Here is a 13866-nt window from a genome sequence, read left to right on the forward strand (position 1 = left end):
ATTAAGGGGTATTGGATTTTGTCAAATACATTTTCTGTTTGTATTGATAAGATCGTGTGGATTTTGTCCATTATCCCGTTGGTGTGGTATATTTTATTAATTGATTTTTGGATTTTAAATCAACCTTGCATTTCTTGGATAAATCTCACTTGGTCATGGTGTATGTTCTGTGCTTAGTAATGTCTGACTCTTTGCAACCCCATGGACTGTAGCCCACCAGGCTCCTCTGTCCGTGGGGATTCTCCAGGCAGGAATACTAGAGTGGGTTGCCATGCCCTTCTCCAGGAGATCTTCTCAACCCAGGGATCGAACCCAGGTCTCCCACACTGTAGGTGGATTATTTACCATCTGAGCCACCAGTGAAGCCTCAGTCATGGTGTATAATCCTTTATATACATTGCTGGATTTAGTTTGCTTGTATTTTGTTGAGAATTTTTGTGTTTATATTCATGAGATATATTGGTCATTAATTTTCTGTTTTGGTGATGTCTTTGTCTGATTTTGCTGTCAGGGTAATTCTGGCCTCATAGAATGAGTTTTGAAGAATTCCCTCCTGTTCTATTTAGATTTTATCTTTTTTCTTGAGTCAGCTTCAGTGATATGTGTCTTTCTAGGAATTTTCCCATTTATTGAAGTTACCTATTTTGTTGGTACAGTTGTTAATATTATTCCCTTATAATTCTTTTTTATTTCTATAAGGTTGGTAGTAATGTCCTCTCTTTCATCCCTGATTTTAGTAATTTTAGTTTTTGCTCTTTTCTTTAGCTAAAAGGTTGTCCATTTTATTTACCTTTTCAAAGAATTAACTTTTGGTTTTATTATTTGCTCTATTATTTTTGTAATCTTTACTTCATTAATTTCCACTCTAATCTTTATTATTTCTACTTGTTTTAGATTAATTTTCTAAGAGTCTTATGGTAGAAAGTTAGACTATTAGTTTGAGATTTTTCTTCTTTTTTAATGTAGGCATTTATAGCTATAAATTTACCCATAAGCACTACTTCTGCTGCATCTCATAATTTGGTATATTATGTCTTCATTTTCTTTGTTTCAAAGTATTTTCTAATTTTCTTTTTCTTTTTTTGACCCATTGGTTACTTAGGAGTGTGCTGTTTTATTTCCACATATTTGAATTTTCCAAATACGTCTCCGTTACCAATTTCTAATTTCACTCTACTGTGACTAGAGAATACCCTGCATAATTTCAATTCCTGTTAATTGAAAAATTGTTTTATGGCATAGGATATGATCTTTCTTTGAGAATGTTTCATGTGCATTTGAGAAAAATGTATATTTCTTGGTTATCGAGTGGAGTGTTTATGTATTAGTCTAATTTGTGTATAGGGTATTCAAGTCTTATCATTTCTTGTTGATCTTCCCCTTAGCTGTTCTCTCCACCATTGAAAGCTGGACGTGGAAGTCTCCGAACTATCACTGTTGCATTGTCTATTTCTCCCTGCAGTTACGTCAGTTTTTGCTTCATGAATTTTGAGGGATTTGTTTCTAGGCACATATATATTTATAATTGCTATATCATCCTGATGGAGTGATAGTTTTATCATTATAAAATGTTCCTTTTAGTTTCTAATCACATTTTTGTTGTTTTAAAGTCTGTTTTGTCTGATATTTATAGTGGTTGCTTTTTTCATGATATGGCTTTTTTCATCCTTCTGTTTTCAACCTATTTGTATCTTTGAATGTAAAGCATATCTTCTATAGATAGCATATAGCTGGAACTCACTTTTTTATCCAGTCCCACCAATCTCTGTCCTTTGATTAAGTTGTTTAATTCATTCACAAATTATGTTATTACTGATATGATTGGATTTACATTGGCTTTTACTTTTATTTTATGTTTCATGACTTTCTTGTTTCTCTGTTCTTCCTTTACTTATTTCTCTTACATTAAGTACATCTTTTTAGTGTAACATTTTCATCCTTTTAATGATTTTTCCATTATATCTTTGGTCATTTTTTTAGTGAAGAACTTTTATCTCTATGAAATGTATAAAATATAATGTTTCATTCAAACTGAAATGTCTCAAATTCAAATTGAAGTATTGTGTGTTGCTATGTTTTGATAATTAAAATGTCAGTAATGGTAATGAATCTTTAAGGCCACCTGTAGGGAAAAGATAGTTGATTCTCAAAAGTAGTTTACACAGTAGTGTCTTTGCATAAGAACTCCTGTTGATATTTTATCTATGAGTGTGACATTGCAAGCTTGCAACTGTATACTAGTGAAATATAACAGTAACAGTTTTCTGCTCTATGTACTATAGGACATAGTCAGGTAGGCCATTTATTATGTCTTTCAAAAATCACAAAATTGTCATATTTGGCATTATTTAGATGTATATTAAAATGTATTAATTAATTTTATATTAACATAAGGACTCCTGAATTAAAAATTAATGTTAAGGATTTGAAATTTGAATATTTGAAATATTTGAAACAGCAGCAAAAGAAGTCCATCTTCTATGTATTACAGTATCAGTTTCCATTAGTCAGCTCAGCATACTTTTATCATCTATCCATTTATTGAACTGTAATTTAACAGTAGCATATTACAGTGTTTGTTTTTCAGCAGGCTAGACAGGGCCAGAATGGAGCTGGCTCACCATTTCCAGCTAAACATATTGACAAAAATGTTCAGTTGTTTGACTGTATTCATCTAGTAAAGTGTAAATAGGCTATAGATACAATATGTGCACGAGTAGATAATATATATACTTACACATATAAAAGTACAGAGGAAAGTTGCTAACTTTCCTTAGAATTCTTATCTTGTTATTTCATCTTCAAATATATCACATTTATAAGTAAAAATCTTCAACATAAGTCGAGCTGATCTGGCAAAAGTCCTATGTCTTTAGTTACTTTTGCTGTGTACCTTTTTTTTTTAACCTATTGAAACTCTCTGGCCTCTTTTTCTGAGGTGGATGTGACTGTCTTCTTCACTTAAACAGGAGTTAGAGATTCTTATTCTCCAGCATCCTTTTTGTTTTTATTGTTGTTGTTTAAAATGTTCAATTATTTTAGCCTTTCTGAAAGTTTAAGAAAAATAATTATTTTTGGATCTACCAAGTTGCAGTTTTACATGTTACACCATTGATTTATTTGTGGGCAATGTAATATATAGATTTAGTAGAAATTTTATATGGAGAGTGGGACTGAGAAGGAGGGTTGAAGGTCTGGAATTTGAGAGTTAAAGGCCCTAGATCCTGCTTGCTTGCATTATACATAGGTCAAGATTAATGGAACCAGTTAAGTTACTCTCCAGGTGATTGAGAAGGGTGGGAAATTTAGAGACTGAAATGGATCTCTGCACAATCAATTAAGTCTTTGAGTGATTGGGAGGAAGATAAATACTAGGACAAAATCCATCCTAACAACTGATTCTGTTATGTAAAACAAACCTACAGGATTTGAAATGCAACCAAGTCTGTTTTATATTAAGGCGAGTATAAACCAACTTAATCTTAGACCTGCCTCCAGCCCCAGATTATGTTTGGTATGAGCACAAAGAGCCGTACAGCATGAATGCACAAGGAATCAGTCGAGTGAGAAGGCTCACTGCCAGGGAAGCTTGGCACAAGAACTCTAAGAGGAAGGGGAAATTTCTCCCTCGTTGAATCAACTTTGGCTCTCTGGAATAGAGAACATGAAGAGAGAGGGACCAAGGAAAGCCAATTCTATTCTACTTGTTGATACCTTAACAAGCTGTTGATTTTTAAAGGGGGATAAAGGGGCAAAGTGTGGGTAGCATTCTGTTCCTCTGAGTCAATCCTAATGAAGTAGGAGGTTCTTGAAGAAATTAATTTCCATTTAAATTCATGTGTGACCCTCTTCTAGAAACCTCCCCTTGTTTTGGAATTTTTGTTGAGAATTTTAAACAATTCAGCAGCAATAAGGTCTTTTTTGACATACTCTTATTTCTTGAGTGTAAGTTTTATGTTGAATACCTGATTTTAGCCATAGAAATTTTCTCAAAATTGAGATGACTGATTACTCTCCTCTCTGTTTACTAACTTATTATGGAAAAATAAATAACAATTCTCATACTTTTGAAGCAGTCAGGCTTTTAATCCTGGATTCCTATAGTTGTTGATGCCAAATTTCCTGGCAATGAAATAGTAGTCGATTCCAGGGCTTTTCTGACTTAAAGACACAGTAGTTCTACTTGACAGAAAATAGAAACCTGCCCCTCTACTGCAGTTTCTGAGCCTAACAAAAAAGTGACAGAAGCAAAAAATGGGTGGATTTTACCCAGAGCATTTAGAACAGAGGAAAAAAAGTCTGTGCTCTGCTTGGGTCCCTCATACTCCGACCCCTGCCAAGAAAAAACACTGGAAAAGAGTGACTCTGCTTCTTCTTCAAATTTGACTTAGTTCTGTGACCATGGTCACCTTTTGATTATCTGTGAGCAGATTTTCTGTTTTGCATCTCATCTGCTCACCCCACTGATGGGGCAGTTATCCACAATTAGAAGTCCCTTAAATTCTTTATCCCTACTCACTTGTAGGAGCTTATGTTTCTGTCTTCTCTTATGAGAGAAAAGAGAATATGATTCAGAGCATCTGAGCTTAATTCCTGTATTTTCTCCTGATCGTTTCGATGCTACTCAAGTCACTCTTCTTTAAGCTATGCCTCTGTGGTTAAAACTGAACTACACAAAGCTGAGCAGAACACATTCTTCCATCCATGTGACATGATATTCTTATAGCCCCAGAAGAAAATTCTGAATTTAGCTCCCCTTTTACACTGAAAAAAAGTTATGTTTAATTTAGTGCCATCTTTACGCTGTAGCTTTTCCATGCAACTGCTTTTGACTACCAGGCTTCATCCCTCCTGAGTTTTACTGGTTAGGCTGGAATACTTTCAAGTATGTTTGTAATTTGAGAGTAATTTTAATCACTATTTGTATTTTATATAGTCTATATCCTTGTATGTTTTTTGTACATTTGTTTTCTGAATATACCTGTTGACAACCTTGCGTTGTATGTTCTAAACACTAGTTTTGTTTTGTTTTGTTTTTTTGAAGCTAGCTGACCCTTATCCTTTATTGGAGGTTCACAGACATGATTGTATTTCTGAGAATAGATTTTTAGTGTAAGATAATGCTGCTGTTTTTTTAAGTAGTTTCACTGGAAAACTGAAGGGGGTCCTGGAGTTTCAGAATCACTGCTGTTACTCTTGTTTTTCTCCATTATAAATGCATCTAACCCACCCCCCCCTTTTGGAAGTTAGACATTTTTCTCTGGTTGAAATTTTGATAATAAAGTTACATTCTTGAAATTTACTACTTAAAAAAATTCAAGCAATCTTAGGAGTTTTTAAGATTAGATTTAAAAATTTTCACATATATTATAAAGACATTTTACCAAGAAAATGCTTCTGGATTAACTATTGCAGTGATTAAATCATATTTGTATTTTTATTTCATTTCTAAAAATAATTTGAGGCAACTTAGATTAAAATTCTTTATCATATGTCTACCATAATCACTAAAATGGAATATAAGGAGAATACCAAGTGTTGGCAAGGATGTGGAACAAGTAGAACTTTTTGTGCACTGCAAGTGTGGGAATAAATTGCTTCAACTCCTTTGGAAAGCTGCAGTATCTGCAGTAGATACTGGTAGTATCTACTAAGCTGAATGCAGATTTAGCCTATGAATAGCAATTCTACTCCAGCAAACATGTATAAGAAGTTTACCAAAAGGCTCATACTAGAATGTTCACAGTAGTGCTATTCATAGTAGCCCCAAACTATAAATTACGCAAATGCTTATTGTTAGGGATTGAATTGTGTTTCTCCAAAATTCATAGTTGAAGTCCTAACCCAACTGGGACTGTATTTGGGGGTAGGACCTTTAAGGAGGTAATTAATTACATGAGGTCATATGCGTGAAACCCTCATCTCATAGGACTGGTGCCTCTATAAGAAGAGGAAGAGACACCAGAGGAAAGACGATGTGAGGACATAGCAATGAGATGGCCATGTGCAAGCCAAGATGAACTTGAAAAGCAATGAAACCTGACCACAATTTGATCTTAAGACTTCCATCCTCCAGAACTGTGATAAAATACATTCTGTTGCTTAAGCCACCAGTCTGTGGTATTCTTTTGTGGCAGCCCGAGCAGACTAATATACTCATCAACAGTAGAATAATAAATTGTGGTGTTTTAATGCAATAGAATATTACCATACAGAAAAAAAAACTACTACATATCGATAAGGATGAATCTCACATAATATTGAGTAAACAAAACCAGACACTTGCTATTAAAGGAAATGAGTTTATATGAAGCAATATATATCCTAATACCCAAGTTGAAAATGATTCAGGACACACTGTCATTGATTTGATCAATATCAGTGCAAAACGAAAGACATTTTCCTGTGCCTGGAATATTTATTAACCACAAAAGGTCAGGACTATCAGATTTGGTAATTAATACTATGTGTTTTAAAAAGCCTTTAAAAATAATAAATATAAAAAATTTAAAAAATGATGACTCACATATTAAATTTCTGATGTATTTAAATTTTAAAATACTTTTGGTTTTTTTGTTGGTTTTTTTGTTTTGTTTTGTTTTTAATATTGGGATTCATCTTTATTTATTTTTTTTCCCAATTATTTTTATTAGTTGGAGGCTAATTACTTTATAGTATTGTAGTGGTTTTTGCCATACATTGACATGAATTAGCCATGGATTTACATGTAAATTTTAAAATACTTTTGTTTAGCATTTATTTTGTATAAATATTTCCTTCTGATGTTTTCTACTATCATAAATCTTTATCAGGTAAAGATCATTTTTATACTATTGAAATATATAATCTTGTCATAGTATATAGACTTATACTAGTGATAAGCCTTGAATTTATTATTATTATGGAGTTTTTTGGGTTGAAAACTGCTGAAACTTTTAGTATAATCCTATAATAGAAAAATGATTCATTGTTTATTATTATGGACACTCATTATTTGAGGATACATAAAGTATTGTGATAAATACAGAGTTACTTAGGATTTTGGAAATTTTCCAGATTGATATCTTTTGGCAATTTAGAAACACTTTTTCTGAAATTCCCCCTGACTTTCCAGTGCTATAATTAACAGCTACTCTCCTCTGGTTCTTCATGCTTTAAGGACTGTCGATTTTCTGTTGGGATTTTAGTTGCCCTGAGCAGTACTGATTTTATTGTCTTTAGTCTGAAAGCTATAAAAATGAGTAGCATGCCAGTCCCCCTTCTCCCAAGGGTGGGCTTCTTCTAGAATCTACCTGCTTCTGTTCACTTTCCAGTGCCTTCAGGTTACCTATCCTTGTACCTTGTGCAGTGTTTACAGCCATCATCATCAGGAGAGTCAGTCAGGGCAGAGCTTCATCCTCCAAGCAGTATAACTCTTCTCTCTGTTCTGATAGAGCACACCTTCCACTATCTTCCTGAGAAGACTGCATATTTTTGAGGGCTCATCTGTCCAAAAGTGTCCTTATTTGATTTGATTAATAATTTGGGCATGAATAATTTGACAATAATTTGACATAATAATTTGAATATTCCTTTCAAAACTTCTAGGCACTATACCATTATCTTCACATTTCCATTATTGCTGTTGTGAGGTTTGATGTGAAAGTTTCTTGATCTTTTATGTTTGACCTGTTTTTCCCTTTGAAATTTTTTAGGATATTTTTTCTTTATTCCTACTTTCCTGAAACTTGATGATAATGTGCCTTAGAATGTTTTTTTCCTCCCTTCTTTGTGCTTGGTAGTCATTGGATTCTTTCAACTTAGAAAATCATGTCCTTCAGTTCTAGAAAATTTAATTTTCTTTTTTCTTTGATAATTTGATTCTTCATTCCCCCTACCACTCCAGACTTTAGAATGACTCCCGGTTAGATATTGATCCTTCTGGATTTATCTTCTAATTTTTTGTTTTCTATTTTATTTTCCATCTTTTTTCTGTTTCTGCTATATTTTCTGAAAGATTACTTCAACCGTTTCCCTTAAATTTCTCTTTTTTTAGCTTTTTATTTTGTATTGGGATATAGCCAATTAACAAATGTTCTGATAGTTTCAGGTGACCATTTCCCTAAATTTCTTATTTAGCATTCATTATTCAGAGCTCTTCTTAGGCCCTAATTGTCCTTTTGGTTTGTAGCATTTATGCAATGCAATGTGCCTATATGAAAGGCATATTAGAATATAACTTTCCCCTTTTGGTCTCTGTATTTTTTTCTTCCTTTCCTCCAAGATCCTTTTCTCTATTTCTTTATGTGATCTTTTTCTTTTATCCTAGAGGATTTCCTTAAATGCCTAGAAATGCTTTTGTTGTCTGTTCACCTTAAGAATGAAGCTGATTAGAAGTTTGTGTGCTTAGATGGGGTTTTATTGATTGGTGGACTTAACTAGAGGGTAATAAGGTAGCAGGTCAGGTTTTCCATTGAAGAACCCCCAAATGTCAGTATCAGCAGGTCTTTTTTTTTTTTTTTGGCTATTCAGTTTCCTCCAGAAAGTTGTCTCCAGTCTTTCTGTCTACTTCTTGGGATGGAAGCTTCCTGGACTGGTAGGGTTCTGGATGCTGAAGAGGTAAGGACTGTTGGTTTCGTTGTTTACTTTGGAGAATTGCAGTTCAGTGTCTTTCAACCTTTCTTAGTGTTAAAACTGTCCCAGACAGTAAATGTACCGGTTTCAGCTGGAGTGGAAGTGTTACAGACGTCTGGCTGTCCAGGTGAAAAGAGGGACTCTCAGGAACTGCCTTTGTGTTATTTTCAGATAATTCTCTTGTTTCTAGCCTGACCCGCACCTGTATCTTTGAATATATCCAGTACTGCCAAACCTTTGGTGGTGGTGGTAGTGGCCGGGGGGTGGGGTGGGGGAGGCTGTTGTGAGAAATGAATTGCTTCATCTCGGCTCACCTCCTACCTTCTGATTTCTTAGTCTACTAAGGTCCTGATCATCGAAAGCAATGCCAGTCTTTCCTTCTTCCAGTCCTCCCTTATCTTTCCTCGTGATATTCTTAGAATCACTTTCCCTCATCCCTTGTTTTGAGGGGAGTAAATCACCCTCTTCTCTCCTAAAGGGAAGGGCAGGAAAAGTCTCTTATCACAAATACGAGACACAAAAGCCAGCGATTCCTGATCTTCTTTCCCCTCCTTCTAAAGACACTATGATGTGGGGAATAGAGGGGATGGTAGAGGTGCATGATATTTGCAATAGGACTGGTTATTCTCGTGATTTAACCACAGGGGCAAGAGCCTGAATCCAGTTATTGGTGGCTTATTGGTGGTTCTTTCTAGCAATTTGGGGGTACTTAGCACTTCTACCCATCAACTTTGAGCCTTAATTACAATTCCAGGACAAGAGGGTAAAGTTGCATATAATGACCTATTGTATAAGTGGATCCAGATGTACTTCAAATTCCCCATTGTTGGACATTTAGGTTCTTTGCACTTTAAAAAGAATTTATGTATTTATTTTTGGTTAGGCTAGGTCTCCCTTACTGTGTGTGGGCTTTCTTTAGTTGTGATGAGTGGAGGCTACTCTTTGCGGTGTCAGGCTTCTCACTTTGATGGCTTCTCTTGTTGTGGAGCAAAGGCTCTGGGCTCAGGGGCTTCGGTAGTTGCAGCGCATGGGTTCAGTAGTTTTGGCTGCTGGGCTCTAGAGCGCGGGCTCAGTAGCTGTGATGCATGGGCTTAGCTGCTCCCCGGCATGTGGAATCTTTCTGGACCGAGGGTCCAGCTCTTGTCCCTGTGCTGGTAGGTGGACTGTTACCCACCGTACCGCCAGGGAAGCCCTCTTTTACGCTTTCTGTGATGCTAGCAGTGTCACAGTGAACACCCTTACAGTCACTAACCGTTGTTATTTACACGTGAGATTCCTATGAGTGGAACAGTGGGGTGATACGATATGCATGTTTTTAATGCTTTTATTACATATTATCTGGTTGCCTTGAACTCTTGTACCAATTTTACATTCTCTGGTGCATGAGAAGGTTCTTTTTCCCCTTATCTATGCTTGTTCCAGCTATTTTATCTTTTTCCTTCTCTCTGCCAGTTTGGATAAAAGAATGGTCTCTCATGATTTTACATTGCATTTTTATCACTAGTAAGAATGAACCACTTTACATATGTGTTTTGCCCACTGAGCTATTTTTTTTAATGCCATTTGCCTGTTCAGGTCCTTTGACAGTTTTTCTATTGGAGTATTCAATTTTTTATATGTTAGAGCTTTTAATATATTGAAAATATTAAATGTATGCCGTAAATGTTGCCACTGTGTTTCCCAGTTTGATGTGCCTATATATTTTATTTATAATACTTTCCATTATACAAAAAATTTAAAATTTTATGTATTCAGATCTTAGATAAAATGACCTATTTCTCGGAGTTTCATTTTTCTCTTTAATAAAAGTGTGGTGATAATAATACATGCTACATGGCAAGTGGGGATGGTATAGGTAAACTCATTGCTGCATTATAGCTGTTCAACAAATGATAGCTTTTTTTATTCCATGTGTGACACATTGAAAATGTTCAGAATCATCCAAATTTTTTACTAGAATTAAAAAACATACTCAGGATGTTTAAACCAGATATATATGAACATGAATGTTAAGTAAAACTATCTTTTAGGCTGATAGAGACAGGTAAACTTTAATTTCTCTTGTTACTTGTCTAATTTTTATTCTTAAAATAATTGATGAGCTCTGACTGATGCATCCTCTTAAGTAAGAAAATCTGAAGTCTGAATGGAAGGTGAGAAGACTAGTGTTTTCTTGTAAGTTATTGTTAAGGAATTATGTATATATTCATTTCTGATAATGACTTCTTTCATTGCATGTTTACTTATTATCAATATAGATACATCTGATAAAACCAAAACCACACACTAGCTCGTCCTGCTGTTAAACAATATGAAGATAAGGTTTCTATCATCCAGAAAGTCAGCAGAACTTATTCCCCGAGGTCAAGTGCAAGTTGGCCTTCGGTGGATAGCAGTCTGTTCAGTTGTGAGCTTACATAAACTGCTTTTATAAATGTTATTTTTAGACTAATTTATAATAATAAAAATTTTTATTTTAGGTGTTGTAACTTCTGAGCAATCTTTTATGATAATATAATGGATTTCTTATACAATGCTGTTATAATAAAAATAATTTTGTCATTTCACATATAATTTTACTATAAATAAAATCACTTACAGTAATTTCATAGATGTGGCCTAACTAAAGTCTAGTGAGCCATATTTTAATATTATAGTATATTTGAGCATAGAATTAAAAAAATCACCACTGAGGAAGTTTATAAGAAATTGTTTACCAAGTATGCTTTTAGGAACATAACTATCTTCCATTTTGGTTATTTTTCCAAATTCATTTTTCCCTCTTTATTGGGTAACATGCCTAACATAAGGACAGGGTAACTTTCTGAAAGCCAGCAGATGTCCTGGGTTGTCGACATTGCTCTCTTCTTTATATATCCTGTAAAATATGTCTCCCTTCTCCATCAGTTGTGTGTGTATACGCCACTATTGCAAGGTGGAGATGATTCCAAATGAATCCCTGTGAATGATGTTGGCACAGCCATCTAAACATACATGTGCTTGGTGTGGGCACTGACATTTATGTTGGTTTGTAGGATTTCTTTGTACCTTCAGAATTATTCTCTCTATAATCACTCTTTCTGTAGTGTCATTGTATTCCTTAATACAGCTCTATTCAATTATCATACAAGGCTTTATATAAGTCAAATAGCATTCCCCTGCAGAGCTAACCATTGCAAATGATATTTTAAAGATCCTTGAGGTGGAGTGGTTACTACTTGAAATGTGACAGTTCTAAACTCTTCACAGTGACTGTGCGCTTTGTTGCATTTTAAAGACATTTACTGTAGAACATTTGAAGAATTAGGTGCTTGTGTGTTAAATGTCTGCCACCTGACAATTATCTCAAGGAAGAAATTATTTTGGTTTAGTTTAAGCTTAATGTAAAGAAAAAATAATTTATGAGTTTTCAATAAGACTTTATTAAGACAGATTCCAGAACTGAGTTTAATTGCTTCCACACCTAGATAAGAGTGATTTGTGTGTCAAAATTAAGCATATTGGCAGGTCATCCTGTGTAAGTTTGTACATAGAGTTGAAATAAACTTATATTTTCACTTGAAGTTTTTTTTAACAGCATTTATTTCTTCTGCCAGTTATTTTAGTTTATTGACTGTTAATTTATCAACCCTTCTTTTAAAAAAAAGTGAGAGGAAAAAAGGCCATAGTATTATCACATTTGTATATGTGGGTTTCCTAAACCATATGGTGATTCCTAATTAGAATACAAAGGATTCTTTGAGGAGACTAACTTCATAGTATCTGCAATGGTGGGCATCACAGAAGAAGAGAGTTTTCTTGGCTTTCCAACAAGGACATTTTTGAGAGAAACTGTGTGGTCTGTAATTGTCCTTGTATTCGAAGTCTGATAAAGTTATTGATGTGCAGATTAAGTTGGTATTTTGAAGCAGGTAATTTAATTCTGGATGTTTGATCCTCTCAGTCAGTGGTTTGACTTGATTTTTTTAAAAGGCAGCTTCAATATTTAATTTCACATGTACCCTCTCAGTAGAGATTTCAAAGGATACTTTGCTGGATCCTTGACTGCCTTGTCTATTTGTTCTTGTTTTGCATGCAAGAGAGAGCCAGAAGTCTTTCTTCTCATTGTGTACACATAGTATTAATGGATTTACTCTGCCTGTATCGTCTCATTACTGGAAACAGCCAGAAGCACAGAAGTCTTTCAGTGTATGCAAATAAGGCAGAATCATCTACCTGAGAGTTAATATTCTCTGCTTTTAAGTGTATTCTAAATCTAATGTTTGTATTTAGAGCATAACATCCTGTTCTTTTTTTTATAGGCAAAAAGCTAAGCAGGCTCAGGCAGCTGTTTGATGTTGGCTTCAAGTGTTATTAATTTCATATTCTATTATTCTTTTCACTGTAGCACAAGTGAAGCTGATGTGGAGGCTGTCATGGATAAGTTGTTTGATGAGCTGGCTCAGAAACAAAATGATTGTACGTAAGTTAATTTCTCTTGAAAGAGAATACATTTAGAACACAATGCCCAATCTCCACTGACCAATTAATAAGTTCCATTGCTGTATATGGGTTGATGCCACGCTCAAGTGGCAGTCATTGTATCAGCATTTTGTCTAATTTATGTGTTGAATCATGTGCTATTATTCATCAAGCTATGCATTTCCTATCTGTAAGAGATGAATTTTATAGTAATTATCCAGACAAGATTGAGTCTTTGTTCATGTTCCCATAGTAACTAGACCAAGGATTCTAAAAGTGCAAGGCAGAGAGCTGCGGCTGAATAAAGCCTGTGGAACCGTTGCCGACTGCACATTTGAAGAGCTGTGTGAGAGAGTGAGTATCCAGACACGTTCAGACTCAGTGGCCTTTTCACATGTTAAAGTACTTCATATTTTCCTCTGTGCCTGTTTCAAATTTTAAAATACAGTTTACCAAGTCAGAACTGGTTTATTAGTCTCATTAAGAGAAATACTCATCTGTTTATGCCTATGTGCTTTTTATAGATATTGGCACAAAATTTACACTTAGAAGGGCTCTAACACAAAATTAGATATACAGAGAGTGCTGTCAACTATTGCTGGAAGCAAAACTAAGATGGGCTTTAGGCATATTGTGTAAAAGTCAAACGTAAGAAAAATTTTTTTTAAAAAAGAGGTGAGGTTAGTATGTGGGGAAAGGAAGATGATGTAATACTACCATGATCCAGGAAGTATGATGTAAAAGAGTTTCCATTCCTTGTTCTCGTGGATCCTCTTTTATTGTTACAATATC

General features: G+C 34.6%; 1 protein-coding gene across 6 annotated transcripts in view; it reads left to right on the forward strand.

Moving 5' to 3' along the window:
- AFG1L (AFG1 like ATPase) overlaps window positions 1–13866 on the forward strand; it is a 189356-nt gene that overhangs the window by 131717 nt on the left and 43773 nt on the right. For 4 of the 6 annotated variants that reach the window (XR_006263997.1, XM_043439637.1, XM_043439636.1 and 1 more), the window contains exons 9-11: window positions 8512–8598; window positions 13001–13071; window positions 13328–13428. Coding sequence is in view for 5 of the 6 variants with exons in the window: in XM_043439637.1 (XP_043295572.1) it covers window positions 8512–8598; window positions 13001–13071; window positions 13328–13428 (259 nt within the window). In the remaining variant the exon portion in view is untranslated. The remainder of the gene's footprint in view (window positions 1–8511; window positions 8599–13000; window positions 13072–13327; window positions 13429–13866) is intronic. The other 2 variants (XM_043439635.1, XM_043439638.1) reach the window with 1 other exon arrangement.

This window comes from Cervus canadensis, chromosome 20 (genome assembly GCF_019320065.1).
Source record: "Cervus canadensis isolate Bull #8, Minnesota chromosome 20, ASM1932006v1, whole genome shotgun sequence".
In the NCBI taxonomy this organism is placed as follows: Eukaryota; Metazoa; Chordata; class Mammalia; order Artiodactyla; family Cervidae; genus Cervus; species Cervus canadensis.